At 44.4% G+C, this 14,097-nt stretch overlaps 2 protein-coding genes across 3 annotated transcripts in view; both read right to left on the bottom strand.

Moving 5' to 3' along the window:
• Positions 1-2,863: 2,863 nt before the first annotated feature.
• LOC108826857 (uncharacterized) lies at positions 2,864-4,744 on the bottom strand. The gene has a single exon (XM_018600206.2). It carries the CDS (start codon positions 4,271-4,273, stop codon positions 3,206-3,208), a length of 1,068 nt encoding a protein of 355 aa, XP_018455708.2. The 5' UTR covers positions 4,274-4,744; the 3' UTR covers positions 2,864-3,205.
• A 141-nt stretch (positions 4,745-4,885) lies between these two features.
• Positions 4,886-14,097, bottom strand: part of LOC108825563 (uncharacterized) — a 22,388-nt gene continuing 13,176 nt past the window's right edge. For both annotated transcript variants that reach the window (XM_056995050.1, XM_056995051.1), the window contains 3 exons: positions 5,485-6,470; positions 5,319-5,391; positions 4,886-5,246 (listed from right to left, as the gene is read on the bottom strand). In XM_056995050.1, the coding sequence (XP_056851030.1) occupies positions 5,064-5,246; positions 5,319-5,391; positions 5,485-6,470 (1,242 nt within the window). In that variant the 3' untranslated portion in view covers positions 4,886-5,063. The remainder of the gene's footprint in view (positions 5,247-5,318; positions 5,392-5,484; positions 6,471-14,097) is intronic.

Here is a 14,097-nt window from a genome sequence, read left to right as displayed (position 1 = left end):
CTAAAAAACGAAGTAAAAACAATACAGCTATGATATTCATAATATATATATTATAAACATATATATAATGATGAAAAACTTGATTATATATAAATAATTTGATGTTGATTTAAAGTATTCAAGATTAATAAAGGTAACCTAATAAGTATTCGTAATAATAAAATTATGTGGCATTTGCGGGCAAAACACCTAGCTAGCTATTAAAAAGAGAAAAAAGCTTTAGCTATTTAATGGAAGCTGTAATATGCCAGATAATATTTTTGTTTTGCGGTTAATATTTGTGCCGACTCTTTGACAAAAAGACAAAGTTAGATCATAAAGTTTTTTTTCTTTTCATGTAAATTAGACAGAATATATAGAAATTATTTTTTCAAAACATTCTTTTCATGAACTCACTTGGGAAAGTTTATTTCCATGTTTGTGAGATTTTTTTTTTATTTTTGTCAGCAACAAAAAGATTCAACTAAAATTATATGAACCAAATTGGTTATTCTAAATCCAAATGGACGATAAAAAATGGTTGTGTCCGAACATTACGTGATATACTATACATCCTTGTATTCCACATCTGGGTATATGTATGAACTAAAAGTAACTAAATTCTTTTTGAGCATGTGATTAATATTTTCCAAATATGTTAGAAATGTAGTCATTTTTTTTTTGTTCTGAAATCATTTTTACTAATTACGAATAAACCGTTGCAAACATTATATAAAATTGATATAGATTTTTCATGCATTTCATTATCCGGATGAGGATTTCTATTTTCGAATCAAGGGATGAAAGACTTGGTCGTTTATTCCTTGCCTCTGTTATCAAAATTTTCCATATTATTATACCAATTTTGTCCCGAATAAAATGCTTTTTCTTTGTATAAATCATCCATGAAACACCACCATTCTAGTATTTGAGGTAACATTACATGATCTCTATCATGAGTGACATGTTGTGTTAATGTTGCATGTGCTTTATTCTATAATGTTGATTATATTTCTGTCAGTTGAATGGTATTTCTAGGATCAACGTCAATTATCACATTGAAAATTTTGTTAGTTCGACTTTTTCAGATATACCAAAAATTTACGCAAACTGATGGTTATCTTCTAGATATATGAACTTTCAATACAAATAATCCATCATTTGAAAAGACAAATGTGAAGATTTAAAATTTGAAGATTGTTTTGTGTTTTTTTTTTCCCTTAATTACTAACTTTTTTATTTGTTCCACGAACTCGTGGAATCATAGTGGTCAAGCTTTTTAATGCTGTAAGTTTGTTTCTACTTCTCCTTTTTTTTAGCTTGTTTAGTGTATGAGAGTGGTTCCTCTGATTCAAACCTCTTTTTTTTGAACAGGTAAACAAGGCTCAACATGCTCAGAAGGGTTTGAATGCTTCTAGATCAAAGGACGCTAAAGGTAAAAGCTTTTTAGATATTGATCTTTTAGCATGAATCCCTTCTCAGTCCATCGTCTTATTCTTGCCCTCTAACTTTGTGTTATGTTGGAACATCCATTTAGTGTTAAAGAAGAGGAGAAAAGAAGCATTCTTCTCGGAGTTGGGGAAACCACCTAGAACAGACTCCAAGGTTTTCCATAATCTACGTTATCTCCTACTCTCTCTCTCTCGCTCTCTGTCTCTGAAATATGCTTTATCTTTACCTTTGGACCGACGTATAAGCAAGTTAGCGTTCTGTCCTGATATGGCTTCTATAGAGAAAATTAATGAAAGAATCATTTTCACTAATGAGAGCTGTTAGCAAAAGTATTAGCCATAAGTGTATCCTTGGTAATTTACTAGTGAGGCTCTTGTCTAATGGTGCAGGCTCAAGAAACGTCAAATACCAATGAAGAAGAAGCTCCTGCTTGGGCTCCTCTACGTGATAATTACATGTTAGCCAACCCAAAGCTGAAAGACTGGGACAAAAAACAGGTATCATTTTCATTCATTCTTATCCACAGTTAGGAACCACCTTGCTTGCATAGTTTTGTATTGCCTGAAACATGAAATTTGATTGTGTGCAGGAAACAAACGAAGGAGATGATTTTGGCGCAATGTCAGGAGATGAGAGTTATGAAGACTGAGCTACCAGTTTGTTTGTAGTACGTGCAGCTTTTGTTTTATCAAATATGAATGCAGTTTTTTTTTTGGTAATGCAAAAAGGAACTTGAAAGCAAGATAATGCAATATCAAAGATACGAAGAAAGGGTTATTATAATATATTGGTTGGTTTTGGAAAAAACACACTTCTAGTATTATCATTAACCAATACAAAACTATATATAAAAACATGGCCTGGCCTCTCTGGTACTCTAGTTTCCTACATGATGATAAATAGTGCACATAGACTTAGACATACATTACAATAGAAAAAAAGATTAGGATCTTGCTCAGCCTGGTGAAGAGCTTCACTGTAAAGTCATATGCTTAAGAAGAAGAAGCATGAACCCTGTAAAGCAAGCAAGAGTGAAGCTTTACTGGTTGTGGGCATTTTACCATTTTGGACTTCTACAGATATTTTTCCCAACCACAACTTACAACCGTTATATTTAAAATGGATTTAGTGTTCTTCTTCTTACTAGGCTACATTTGAAGAATTTAACTTCAACTTACATCATGTTAATGCCACGAGAGTTCAATCCAAATCATATGTATATGGGATTTAAATTCATAAGCTGTGCATATATGCACTTCATCCTCTCTAAACGACAAAAAACAAAAAGAATCATTATCTTCCCTATAATTGGTCTTTTTGATTGAGTTTTACCATCACCAGAAGTTTTTGTAATTTTTCTTTCCTTTAGCTATTGTAAAAATCTTAAATGACACAGCTATCTAGATAGAGTTCACGAAATTTTTTTTTTTTGAAAGAATATTAAATTAATTCAACCAAAAAAACTGTTTTACGTACAAAATGTGACTTTTGTGCTATGACATTTGAATCATAGTATATTAGAGCTGAATATGTTTTTTATAAGAAACAGAGCATCTCCTCCTATCTTAAGTCTCCCGAGCTTGAAACCATGCCACCATTGCTCCCTCAAAACGTCTTGTTCTTCTCCGCAGGGATGAGATCCGATTACGCACCGTTTTATCAATGAACCTGATGAGAATGTCTGATGTTTTGCCACGAAATCTATTACACATAACTTATAAACAGAGATTTAAATTAGAAAGCCCTAAAACATTGTTATGCTATCAACATTATCTCACTCAAGCTTCCAAGCATAAAGAACCAAACAAAACTCATGTAACGTCCCATAACCACTCGACGCCGAATTATACCGACTCAAAGGACTACTCCCTCCACCACTATCTCCCCCTTCCTCCGCATCGCTGAAGAACTCATCCACCATCGCTCCAACCACCACAGGCTTAAACAAAAACAACCCTGACCTCGCCGTGGTCGACTCCGAGCTTCCAAACAACCAATCATGCACATCGTAGTACACCATCACAGGAGTCTTATCCACCAACACCATCTGGTTCCCCCTAAACTTCCACTGCAGATTCCTAACGTTCACCACCACGACCCCGTCCACGCTTATCCACATATCTTTCTCCTCCGTCACGACCACGACCTCGTGCTCCTTCTTCTGCTCGTCGAATCTCGCCCTTGTCGAAAACGTTTTCTTCCCAAAAACACTCTCCTTCTTGAAATATATAAACCCTTCCACCAGCGCGGGTCTCGACTTCGTCCTCTTGTAAGCTTTATGCTTCAAGTCTCCCAACAACAGAACAATCTCTTCATCTGACACTACCGCCACGTAATAGTCCGACACCGGCTCGGGGCTACCGTTTCCCGACAGCTTCGCAGCCCTCAGATCCCAGAAAACCTCCACTAACGTTCCTTCTACGTCGAATGACTTGGACCCTCTTTTGCTCCAGAACTGCCACGGCTTCACGAGATCGATCTTGCATGAGTAGCTCGTGTCCTTGTCCGAACCCGAGATCATGACGGTGAGGGAATGGTTCATGAGATTCTTGGACCATAGAACGGTCGCGTTTCGAAAGAAGCCCGCCACGTGAGCTTGGTAACCGCACGTGACCGTGCTGTGAGGCGCGGGCGTTGCGGATGATTTGAGCTGTGCCACGGTCTTTGTGGTGTCTGTTATCTTAGCTGCAAATGCCGTCGGGTTGCTTCCGAGAGATGGGATACGAAATGATAACATCTTTTGTTGGAAACAAAACCTAATATTCCTCCTAAAAGTTTTTATATAACAAAGAATTTTGCTGCGCTTAACCAATAACAGAGAGCCTTGAGCAACTAAATGCATAAGAGTTTCTCCAAAACGGTGATGATTTTTCCTCTATTAAAAGAATGGCTAACGCGAGATCTTAATACTACTCTCCTTTTTTTTTCTTTCTGAAGATTGTTTCAGTTGACAAACGATTTCAGTTTGTTTGATGCAGCTGAGAATAGATAGATTGTTGTTTTGAGTTTTGGCACGAGAGAAAACGAGAGAAAGATGTTGAGAAGCTGGAACACCGTTAAAGGAGTCTATATTTGAAACATGTTAACATTGGCAACGTACGTAGATAAAAATGGCTTCGTGAAGTTCAAATAAAACGTGTTTCATATTATTGTTGTATCCAATAAAATGAGTTCTTTATTTAGCTTCTCAAAACCTTTCACGGTTTCAGCATCCCCCTTTTATCTTTCTCTCTTACATATTGTATGAATTATGATGAAGCAATTCATGCATGAGTGCGATTGTGATCCACCACAGTACTAGACTTAGGGCATACATATGGAATCAAATCTAATTTTCACAAACTAGGACGTTGCAAAATTACTACTTTGTTCTTAATTATAAATCTATTACCTTTCTTTGTGTGCCTATGTTGAAACTCTAAAGATGCACAGAAACAAAGTTTTCGAGAGAAAGAGGGGTCTAAATTTTAACTTTCTTCACTAATGGCATTCAAGAACAAATGACTAAGGAGGTCTTAACGTAGAAACCATATCTTGTTTTTTTTTTGTCTATACACAGCTCAACGCCCATTTCTTCCTCTTAACTAAGCCTTACTTCAACCATCTTCTAATTGGAGTTACCAGTTATCGGTTTACATACCAGAGACTGATGTGCTGTCTTGTTTGTTCTTTTGTCTTGCACCAGTCATATTCCTCCATTTGTCTTTTAGATCAGTTGGAGTACGTGTTTCGTGGAACACCTTCTGTCCCATTTCCAGAATTTTCCTCCAAGGCATGTTCTTCTTTGCTTCCGCTGCAAATTTCTCCACTCCCACCTGAGAGAGCCAGCACATAAACATATTATAATCCACTTCATGAAGAAAGTTACACAGATTAGTGTTTATTACCTTCAGCATGTATTCTTCTTCAGGCGTCCACAATAGCCTCCTTTTATGTTCCATCTTAAATATCGGAATGTCCCTGCACGTTCATTCATGAGAGGTAACTTTCAACATTTAATGTGGATGTAAGATAAGAGACAGTTGGTTGTTAAATAAGAAAAAAAGGAACAACCTCACTGTTGTTGTTTTTGAGTTATCCACTTTGGTTGTTCTGCTATCTTCTCTCTGCTGGTTCTTCGTCATCCTCCCTGACGGAGAGGTTACTACTAAAGCCAACGAAGTCATTTTCTCAGCGGCATCTTCTCCATTTGGTTCGTTAGTTGATCCATTTGATGAGACGTCACTATCGAAAGCATTCAATATCAGGCGTCTTTTTCTTCTTCGCTTCTCGCTCTGTTGGACTTGATCTTGTTCTTTTCCAGAAAACGATTCTTGCACAGACAAAAACGGTGAAAAATCTCTCTCTTTCCCTGCACCCCCCGCATTGGCTTTAGTTCTTCTATCTCCAGCTGTTTCCTCATCCTCAGCGTCTTGAAAGTTTTCTGTAGCTGCTACCTTCTCATTGTCATCTACCGCTTTATCTACGTTCACTTCAAAATTATCCTCTGGTTCAATCAGTTCCATGTCTTCTTCACCTCCTCTTGATTCATCAGTATGCCTTTGTCTCTCTCCTTCTAACTCTTGATCACTTACAATGTCTGTGGTATCAACTGAATCCTCTCGACCTTCTTTTGGAACACTCTCGCCCCTGTTCTCCATCTCTTCGTCTAGATACTTGAACACCGCCATATCCGCCTCAACAGCCTTCTCTTTCAACCGTACAGACTTCACTGCTAGAATTCGAAACCAGCAATAAGGGCAGTATAAATCCTCACCACCACCACAACCACAACCACTACCGAACTCAGCGTTCAAACACTCCTCGTGAAACCAGAGAAGACAGTCAGCGCCAGAACACTTTGACACAGATTCATCTGAAATTTCACATACGATGCAACAAGCCTCCCGGTGAGATCCTCCTCCTCTATCAGTCCCACTTGTCCCAAGACAGTGACGACGCTTCTTCTTTCCATCAAAAGTATCTGTAACAATCTCAACATCAGCATCATCACCACTTTCAATGCCTTTGCCAGTGCCATCTCTTTGATTAGCTTCCTCCTGTGTGTGAGAGAGAGAGAGAGCGAAACGAAACGATGAAACACAGTATAATCAAAGCATTCGAGCGAATCAGAAGGTTATCAGTTAGGTGTTAGAACCGAGTTCGGTCGAAACTAGTAAAGAGAAGACGAAGAACTCGTCTGTGGGTTTAACAAAGACGTTTTATAGATGAAGTTATCAGGACCAGGTTACAGTGGGAATGTAAAGAAGAAGACAAGACGGAGCTCGAAGAGCTGGCTGGAAAACAATACAAGATAACGGATAGAGATGAGAGAAAACCCTAGATCTAGCCGTCTTGTGAGTGTGTAAAAGTGTCGATCCCCTCTCTCTAGCACCTCCTCCTTCCTTTTATAGATGACTCTGCCAGTTCGCCCTAGGATTCGCTGTCCCGTATGGGCTTTAGTCGATAGGTCGGTTAAATGGGCCGTTGCCCTTTGGTCGCCAGGTCGACTAGAAGTCCTCTTAGTGGGCTGTCTTTTAGGCCTGTCTTCTGTGGATCGACAGGTGATGTGTCATCGTTCGCCGGGCCTTTGGAGGGATACAATCTCCCCTCTACAGTAAGTCCCCCCCAGTTCGTCTGTAGTTAACGATAGCATTACTCTGACGGACTGTTTGTAAGAGAGGTTTTGGCGAATCGATGATCATTTGCCTGTCCGGTGTCTCGGTACTGCCCCGTATGCGGGCATTTGGTCGCTGACTTCAGAGCTGACTATAGGCAGACTTACTCGGGGGTTTTGTCGCGATGTCCCCCACGAGGCCTTCAAAAGGCGGTTTTACTCGCGTGTTTTGGGGCTTGGTTTGTCGCGGCGTCCCAGTAAGGCCTCCGAAAGTGAATTTAATCGCGTGTTGCGGGCTTGGTTTGTCGCGGCGTCCTAGCAAGGCCCCCGAAAAGTAAATTTACTCGCTGGCTTGCTTGGTTGGTCGCGGTTTTGGTTTGATTCGTCGTGATGCTCCTGCGGGTCCCCGAGTGCGAGTTTACTCGCTGGTACGTCGTTTTGCCGTGAGGGACAGCACTCGCGTTTATCCAACGCTAGCGATCATAAGTAAGTAGACGAAAGATCTATCTGTCGCGGGGTTTATGAGAGACCTTCAGAGATGATTTTACTCGCAGGTATGTCTGTTTGGTCGCGAAGAGCAGCGAGACACTTCAGCAGCCGGATTCGGAGCTTGCGCAAAGGCAAAGCCGTAGTGAATCGGTAGCAGGCTATGTTATCTGGCGCGACTCGCGAGCTTGGTTCCACACATCGTGTTATGCCTCTGTGATTCCGAATCAAATTTTACTCGCTTCCTTTTCCTCCTTCAGTCGCGTTGTCTCCCTGCTGTTTCGAAGCGCGGTTTTACTCGCTGATGATACGCGTTAACCCGCGTGGTGCTTGGAGGCTTCTGTCTGCTTTAGACGCGAATTTACTCGCCGCTTTCTCTCTCTTCCTTTGTCGAAACGGCTGGTTTATACCGGTTTGGTTCCGGTTTGACCAGTTCCCCAATCCTTGTCCTAATTCCGGTCTGATCGGTTCTTAATCTCCGGTTCGATTTGTTAATCAAACCTTTGCGAGTCGAGAAAAGGGGGATTGCGGGCCTAATTAAAGCCCATTTAGGCCTTGTTAGACCTAATGATGGCACTTTGGGAACCGTGCTCCTTCCTTTGCTATAAATAGGTGGCTTTGCTTCACTTTCGTCATTCTTCTCTGCAGTCTCAGGTATCCTTCTTTGCTCTCCCTTCTCTCTAGATTTTCGATTGTTTCTCTCTCTAAGTCCTGTTGGTAAGGCTTGTCGTCTGCGAATCGCTATGCCATCGGGGAGGCGATTGTCACGAGAAGAAAAGGGAAAGGCGGTTGCGGGTTCTGCTGCTCCGGTTGAGGTTAGGGCGCCGACGAACGCGGCTTCGGAAAGGGATCCGCCGGTTGTTGATTCGCAGAGGGGAGATGAAGCTGAGAAAGACGCGGGTTCTTCTCGCGAAGGCGATGGGAACGAGGAGCTTGAAGCGCAGGCACGATCTTATAGGGTTCCGATGAAGCGACTCAGAAGAGAGAGTGTGGAGCCTCCGGAATACAGGCCTACGCGCTATCATTCTGGCGACCGTTTCGAAGTGCTCCCGGGTATTCCTCGAGACACTTTACGCGATCCTGGGATCGAGGGTTATCGCTGGAGAAACGTGTTTCCGAGTTACTCTACTCATAGCAGCGTGAAACATCTATTGAAGAGTTGCGGTGCTGTCGGAGTTACCTATCTTGTTCCGTCTGTTAGGCAAAGGCCTTGGTCGCCACCTGTAGGGTTCCAATGCGTCTACGAGTCTTATTTCGGCGTGGATACGAAACTGTGGTTTCCTATTCCTCGCTTGATCACGGAATACGTTCGTCGTCGGGGCGTGGCGATTACCCAGTTCTTGAACGGATCGTTTAGGATTGCTGTCGCCTTAATGGTTATGGCTACTGCGGCGGACATCCCGATGAGCGTGAGGACTTTCGAGGAGCTGACCTTCCTGAGACCGATGCCTCACGGTTTGCATTCGATAAAGATGCGACCATCTTACAACGTTCTTACCGGTTACCCGAACAAGACGAAAGACTGGCAACGATACTACTTCTACATTAAGTCGGACGAGCACGCGTTTGATGAGCCGCCGAGAGATGACTTCCCGGTCCTTTGGGATCGTGAAATCGGTAGATCGTAGTTATCCTCGAGTTTCTTGATTTCTGAAGTATTAACCCGTTGACTTTCTTTTATGTTTTTTGCAGTTCGCCATCCGAATACGATCGCATATCCGGAGAACTTCTTTGAACACGCTCAAGCCATTGCAACGCTTAGTCATCGTCGGTGGCCTGATCTTAGTGCCGATTGGATACGTCGCTGTCAGGATCGCGTAGCGAGAGGTACTCGGTCTTCCTCCTTCCTCATTGATTAATCACAACTTTCCTGTCCTGATGATTTGCCTTATTATTACTCTTATGGTTACAGAGGTTTGGCGGTCCAGGTTGCCTTGCGTGATTATTCCCGGGAAAAAGCGTTTGTCGTTGTTTACGAGGAAGCAGCAAAAGCTAGTCAATAAGGCGAAAAAGATGAGGCAGACTCCTGACTTAAGCGCTATCCTGAAGGGGCAGTTAAAATCGCTCAGTAAGAAGAAATCTGTTTCCGCAGCTGAGAGTGAATCGGCGGGAGCGGTGCGCGGTGATCCTCCTCCGGTCGTGATTCCGGGCGGAAACGAAGATAACTCCGCAGTTACTGGGACCGAAACGAAAGAAGAGGGGAAAAGTAGTCCCCTTAAGGATCAGCAGGAATCCACTCTCCCTGAAGATGAGCCTCTCGAGGCGCCTGAAGATGCAATGCAGCAGAAGTCAAAGAAAAAGAAGGGGAAGAAGAGATCCCGCGAAGCTTCTTCCAAAAAGGAGACCGAAGACTCGAACGCAAGTCGCGAAGATCTTGTTGAATCTTCTGCGAAGGACCCCTTGGAAGAGCGACCAAAGAAACTGAAGAAGCAGCGGACTGAGGTTGAACAGAGCTCCTCTCGCGGAGAGGATCTTCCAGTTGAAGAAGTTACTCCCGACGACCCTGCAGACAACTTTGTTCGCGACGAGAGAGAGAATCAGGGGTTTACCCCCGCATCTGACTCTTCTATCTTAAAGCAAAAGAAGGTTCCTGGAAAGAAAGCCGTCGTTTCGCGAAGTGCTCCTGCTCTGAGCGAAGGCGCTGTTGGAGACTCCGCTACTACCAAGGGACTCCAGATGAACTTTCCCGATTTAGTGAGCTTCTCATACAACGAGAACACTCTCTTGATCTCCAACCCGGTAAAATGCGCTGAATTGACTCGGCAAGTGAGGGGAGGCCCTGTTGCTCTTCCACCGGTGGAAAATCTCCTTTTCAAAGATGAGTACATAGAGGCTGCTCATGCTAGAAAACTGGTAACTCTTTTATCAAAGTCTATTTCGGTTTGTTACTTCGGTTTCCTTCGTTACTTAAGTTGTTTTTCCTCTTGTTTCCACATTACAGAGCGATGGGATTATGAACCGCATGGTGGAGAGGTATGAGACTGAGCTGAGGCGAACTCAGGCGCAGTTGGGTGTCGCCGAAAATTCGGCTCGCGTTGCGGAAGCAGAGGTTGCTCGCGTCCGCAGGATGCATGAGGTCGCGGCAGCCAAAGCCGCTGAGGATAAACGGGTCCTTCGTGTGAAATTCGACGATTTGAAGACGAAGTTGCTGAATTCCCGATCTGCTGTCAAAATTCTTACTCGCGAGAAGGCTTCGTTGGAGATAGAGAAGGAAGGTCTGGTGAAAGAGCGGGATGCTGTAGTTAATAAGCTTATCTCGGAAAGGAAGAGGCTTAGGGATTCTCGAGTGTATGAGGTAACTCTCGAAAGAGCTAGGGTCGAGACGGCGATGACTGTGAAGGCTAATCGTCGCTTCGATAACATTCGGGATTACTCCGTTCGTCGCGATAATTTCGAAATGGCACATAACCTGTTTGGGCAGGCGTCTGGAACACGAAAATGCCTTGAGCTAGCGATAGAGGAAGGCTATGATGTTGCTGAGGAGCTACTCGGTATGTTCAAGACGCAAGAGGAGTTGTACGAGGTGGAGAAAGATAAGCTCATGGTTGGAGATATCCCCGAGGAGGACCTTAGACTCTCCCCACTTGTCTTACCTTCTCCATTCGTGAATGAAGAGATCCTCGCGGGAGTCGACAAGTACGGAACAAACGACAACTTTCTCGATCCGGGAAATTTGTCGAGGATGCAGTCGCCCGATGACTCCTTTGACACCATGGCGAAGAAACTGAATGAGGGCTCCAAGGTTGTGGATCAGGAGCCGGTTGAGAAGAAGATCGATGACGAGGCCGAAGATAGCGGGAAGGATGGAGGAAACACGGGTCTTCCGGGAAGCCCGGTGGTGACGACACTGCCTTCAGCTGTCGAGGATCGGGAGGATCCGGCGAACTAGATCGCCATGTTGTTGTAGAATTAATACTTAGTAGTTTTTTTATCTGCCTTGGGACTCTTTTCCTTTTTGAAGTCTTGCAGGGCCTTTGTTGTTGTGTTGTTCCAGTTCTTTGCTTGTCACTTTAACGGATATCCAGTTATGAATGCCTTTTCTTTTTATCGAACTCGGACTGAACCGGATAACAATATTCTCTTTTTTTTTATTGGTGCCTTGGGCTCTTTTGCTTTGCTATTTTATCTGCTGATTTTGCTCGCCAAGTCGCCCGACTTCACGGCTCCCAAAAGCAGTTTGCTCGTTGGTTCGGCTCGTGGGTCGCGACATGTTTTGCGGACAACTCTGATCGTTGGCTTGCTTGGACGACTCTAATCGTTGGTTCGGCTCGCTGGTTTTTGCTTGCCGAGTCGCGATGTTCTCCCCCCCCACGCTGGCGTTGTCTCAACTTCTTGTCGCTCTCCTCCCGTTTCTGACTTAGCGTCTTCATCAAATCTCGCATTATAGCCTATTTTGCCTCAGTGGTCTTCAGAACTTCTGGAATGAACGGGTTACTCGCGGCGTGTTGTTGTTGGCTATTGTGACCCGCGTATTTTGTGATTGCAGGTTCGCGGGAAGTGGCAGTAGGGCGAATCTCTTTGTCGCTCGTTGAAGAACATTCAGCGGCTAAGTCACCCATGTACCAGAAGGTGGTTCTGGTCGCTGGCTTTTAGCTGCTCCAAAATCAATTTTAGTCGCCGGCTTAGTTTACCAGATCGCGACATTTCTCCCCTCCTTCTAGCGCCACCGGGCTTTTGTTTCGAGTCGCGGTGAGTGGCATCGAGGCGCGCATCTGCGGACCCTTTTTCCGCGTCGTGAGACACAAGTATATTTATTATTTATTTTTTTATTTTTTTTTTTTTTGGTTTTGTTATAGCTGCACCGGTTAAGGCTGCCTACGTACCTGTAAAAAGGATCAAGCCATCCGTAGTTCGTTGGGGTCGAGTAAGAGTGACGCAGAGGGTGCACTTACTCGATGTGTATTGGTTATAGCTGCACCGGTTAAGGCTGCCTACGTATCTCCAAAGAGAATCAAGCCATTCGTAGTTCGTTGGAGTCGAGTAAGAGTGACGCGGAGGGTGCACTTACTCGGCTCTCTCTTTTTTTTTTTTTTTTTTTTTTTTTTTTTTTTTTTTTTTTTTACAATAGGGCAGGAGTGGCTCGTGAAGCGCACTTGCACGATTGTTTGGTAAACGAAGCGTGTTCGTCGCCTGCTGGATCGCAACGGAGCTAGGCGGAATAACGCTTAAGATGCATGGAATTCCATGCGCGAGGGACAGCTTCACCGTTGATGTCTCGAGACGGTAAACCCCAGGTTTGATTACTTGTGTGATTCTGTATGGCCCCTCCCAATTAGTTCCAAGCTTGCCGGCCTTCCACTCCTTAGTATTCTCAAAGACTTTTCGAAGGACGAGATCACCTTGTTCAAGAGGGCGCGACTTGACCTTTTTGTTATAGTAGCGCTCAATCTGATGTTGGTAATTCTGGATTCGGAGTAGGGCTTGATCGCGGTGTTCTTCGATCGCGTCAAGTGCGTCGAGGAGCATACTTTGATTGAGCTCAGCGTGCTGAGGCATTCGTGATCTTCGGAGGCTGGTACATTAACTTCGGCGGGAGCCATCGCTTCAACGCCGTAGGCCATGGAGAATGGGGTGCACTTAGTCGCGGAACGAGGCGTGGTGCGGTGAGACCAAAGGACACCGTCTAGCTCGTCGGCCCAGCAGCCTTTTTTCAAGTCTAGACGTTTTTTTAAGCCGTCGATGATCGTACGGTTGGACGACTCTGCCTGGCCGTTACTCTGCGGGTACCGCGGCGTTGCGGTGTTCAAACGGATTCTCCATTTGTCGCAGAAAATCACGAAACTGATGCGAGATGAACTGTCCGTGCTGTACTCCTGTCTGTCACAATCTCGTAAGGAAGACCGTGACGACAAAGGATATTGCGCCAGACAAACTTCTGAACTTCCTTGTCGGTGATGTTAGCGAAGGCTTCCGCTTCGATCCATTTGGTGAAGTAATCAGTCAGGACAAGGACGAAACGCTTTCCTCGTGAATTCGGCATGGGTCCGATGATGTCCATTGCCCAACGCATAAAACGGATATGGGCCGTAAGAGTGCGCAAATTGCTCGGTGGGGCAGTGGATCGTGGGTGCGTGTCTTTGGCATTTATCACAAGCGTTTGGCGTAGGATTCGCAGTCTGTGTTTAGAGTAGGCCAGTAGAAGCCTTGACTTCGGACTTTAAGTGCTAGAGGGCTCGTCCTCCAGAGTGATTGCCTGCCTGCGCGCCTATCGGATTTCAGCCATGACTAGCCGCGTTTCATCGCCTGATATGCATTTCAGGGGAGGACCTTGTTGGCGTTCCAACGGTGTAGTTTCGCCGTCGATGACGACGTAATGGGCACTGCGTGCTTTCAGTCTTCGCGCTAGCCACTTATCATCTGGGAGGGTGCCGTGTGCTAAATAGTTGATCAGATCGGTACGCCAGTCGGGGATTTCGTCTGATGAGGAATCGATGTCCATTTCGGCCGCAACAGCTACTGCAGAGACAGAGGAGGTACTCGCACCTTGTGCCGTGATGCTGGGGTTTTCGATCCGCGATGAATGGGAATTGTCCGCTTGATCTGATCGTGGGCTTGCTCCCAAGGGCTGCCAGAGCATCAGCGCA

The sequence above is a fragment of the Raphanus sativus genome, chromosome 9 (assembly GCF_000801105.2).
Source record: "Raphanus sativus cultivar WK10039 chromosome 9, ASM80110v3, whole genome shotgun sequence".
Lineage (NCBI taxonomy): Eukaryota > Viridiplantae > Streptophyta > Magnoliopsida > Brassicales > Brassicaceae > Raphanus > Raphanus sativus.
Note: the sequence above shows the minus strand (reverse complement) of the source record. Positions and strands in the feature narration are given on the sequence as shown.

Bases quoted from the DNA above. Each gene is read 5' to 3' on its own strand.
- LOC108826857 (XM_018600206.2), bottom strand. From the start codon at position 4,273: ATGCATTTAGTTGCTCAAGGCTCTCTGTTATTGGTTAAGCGCAGCAAA.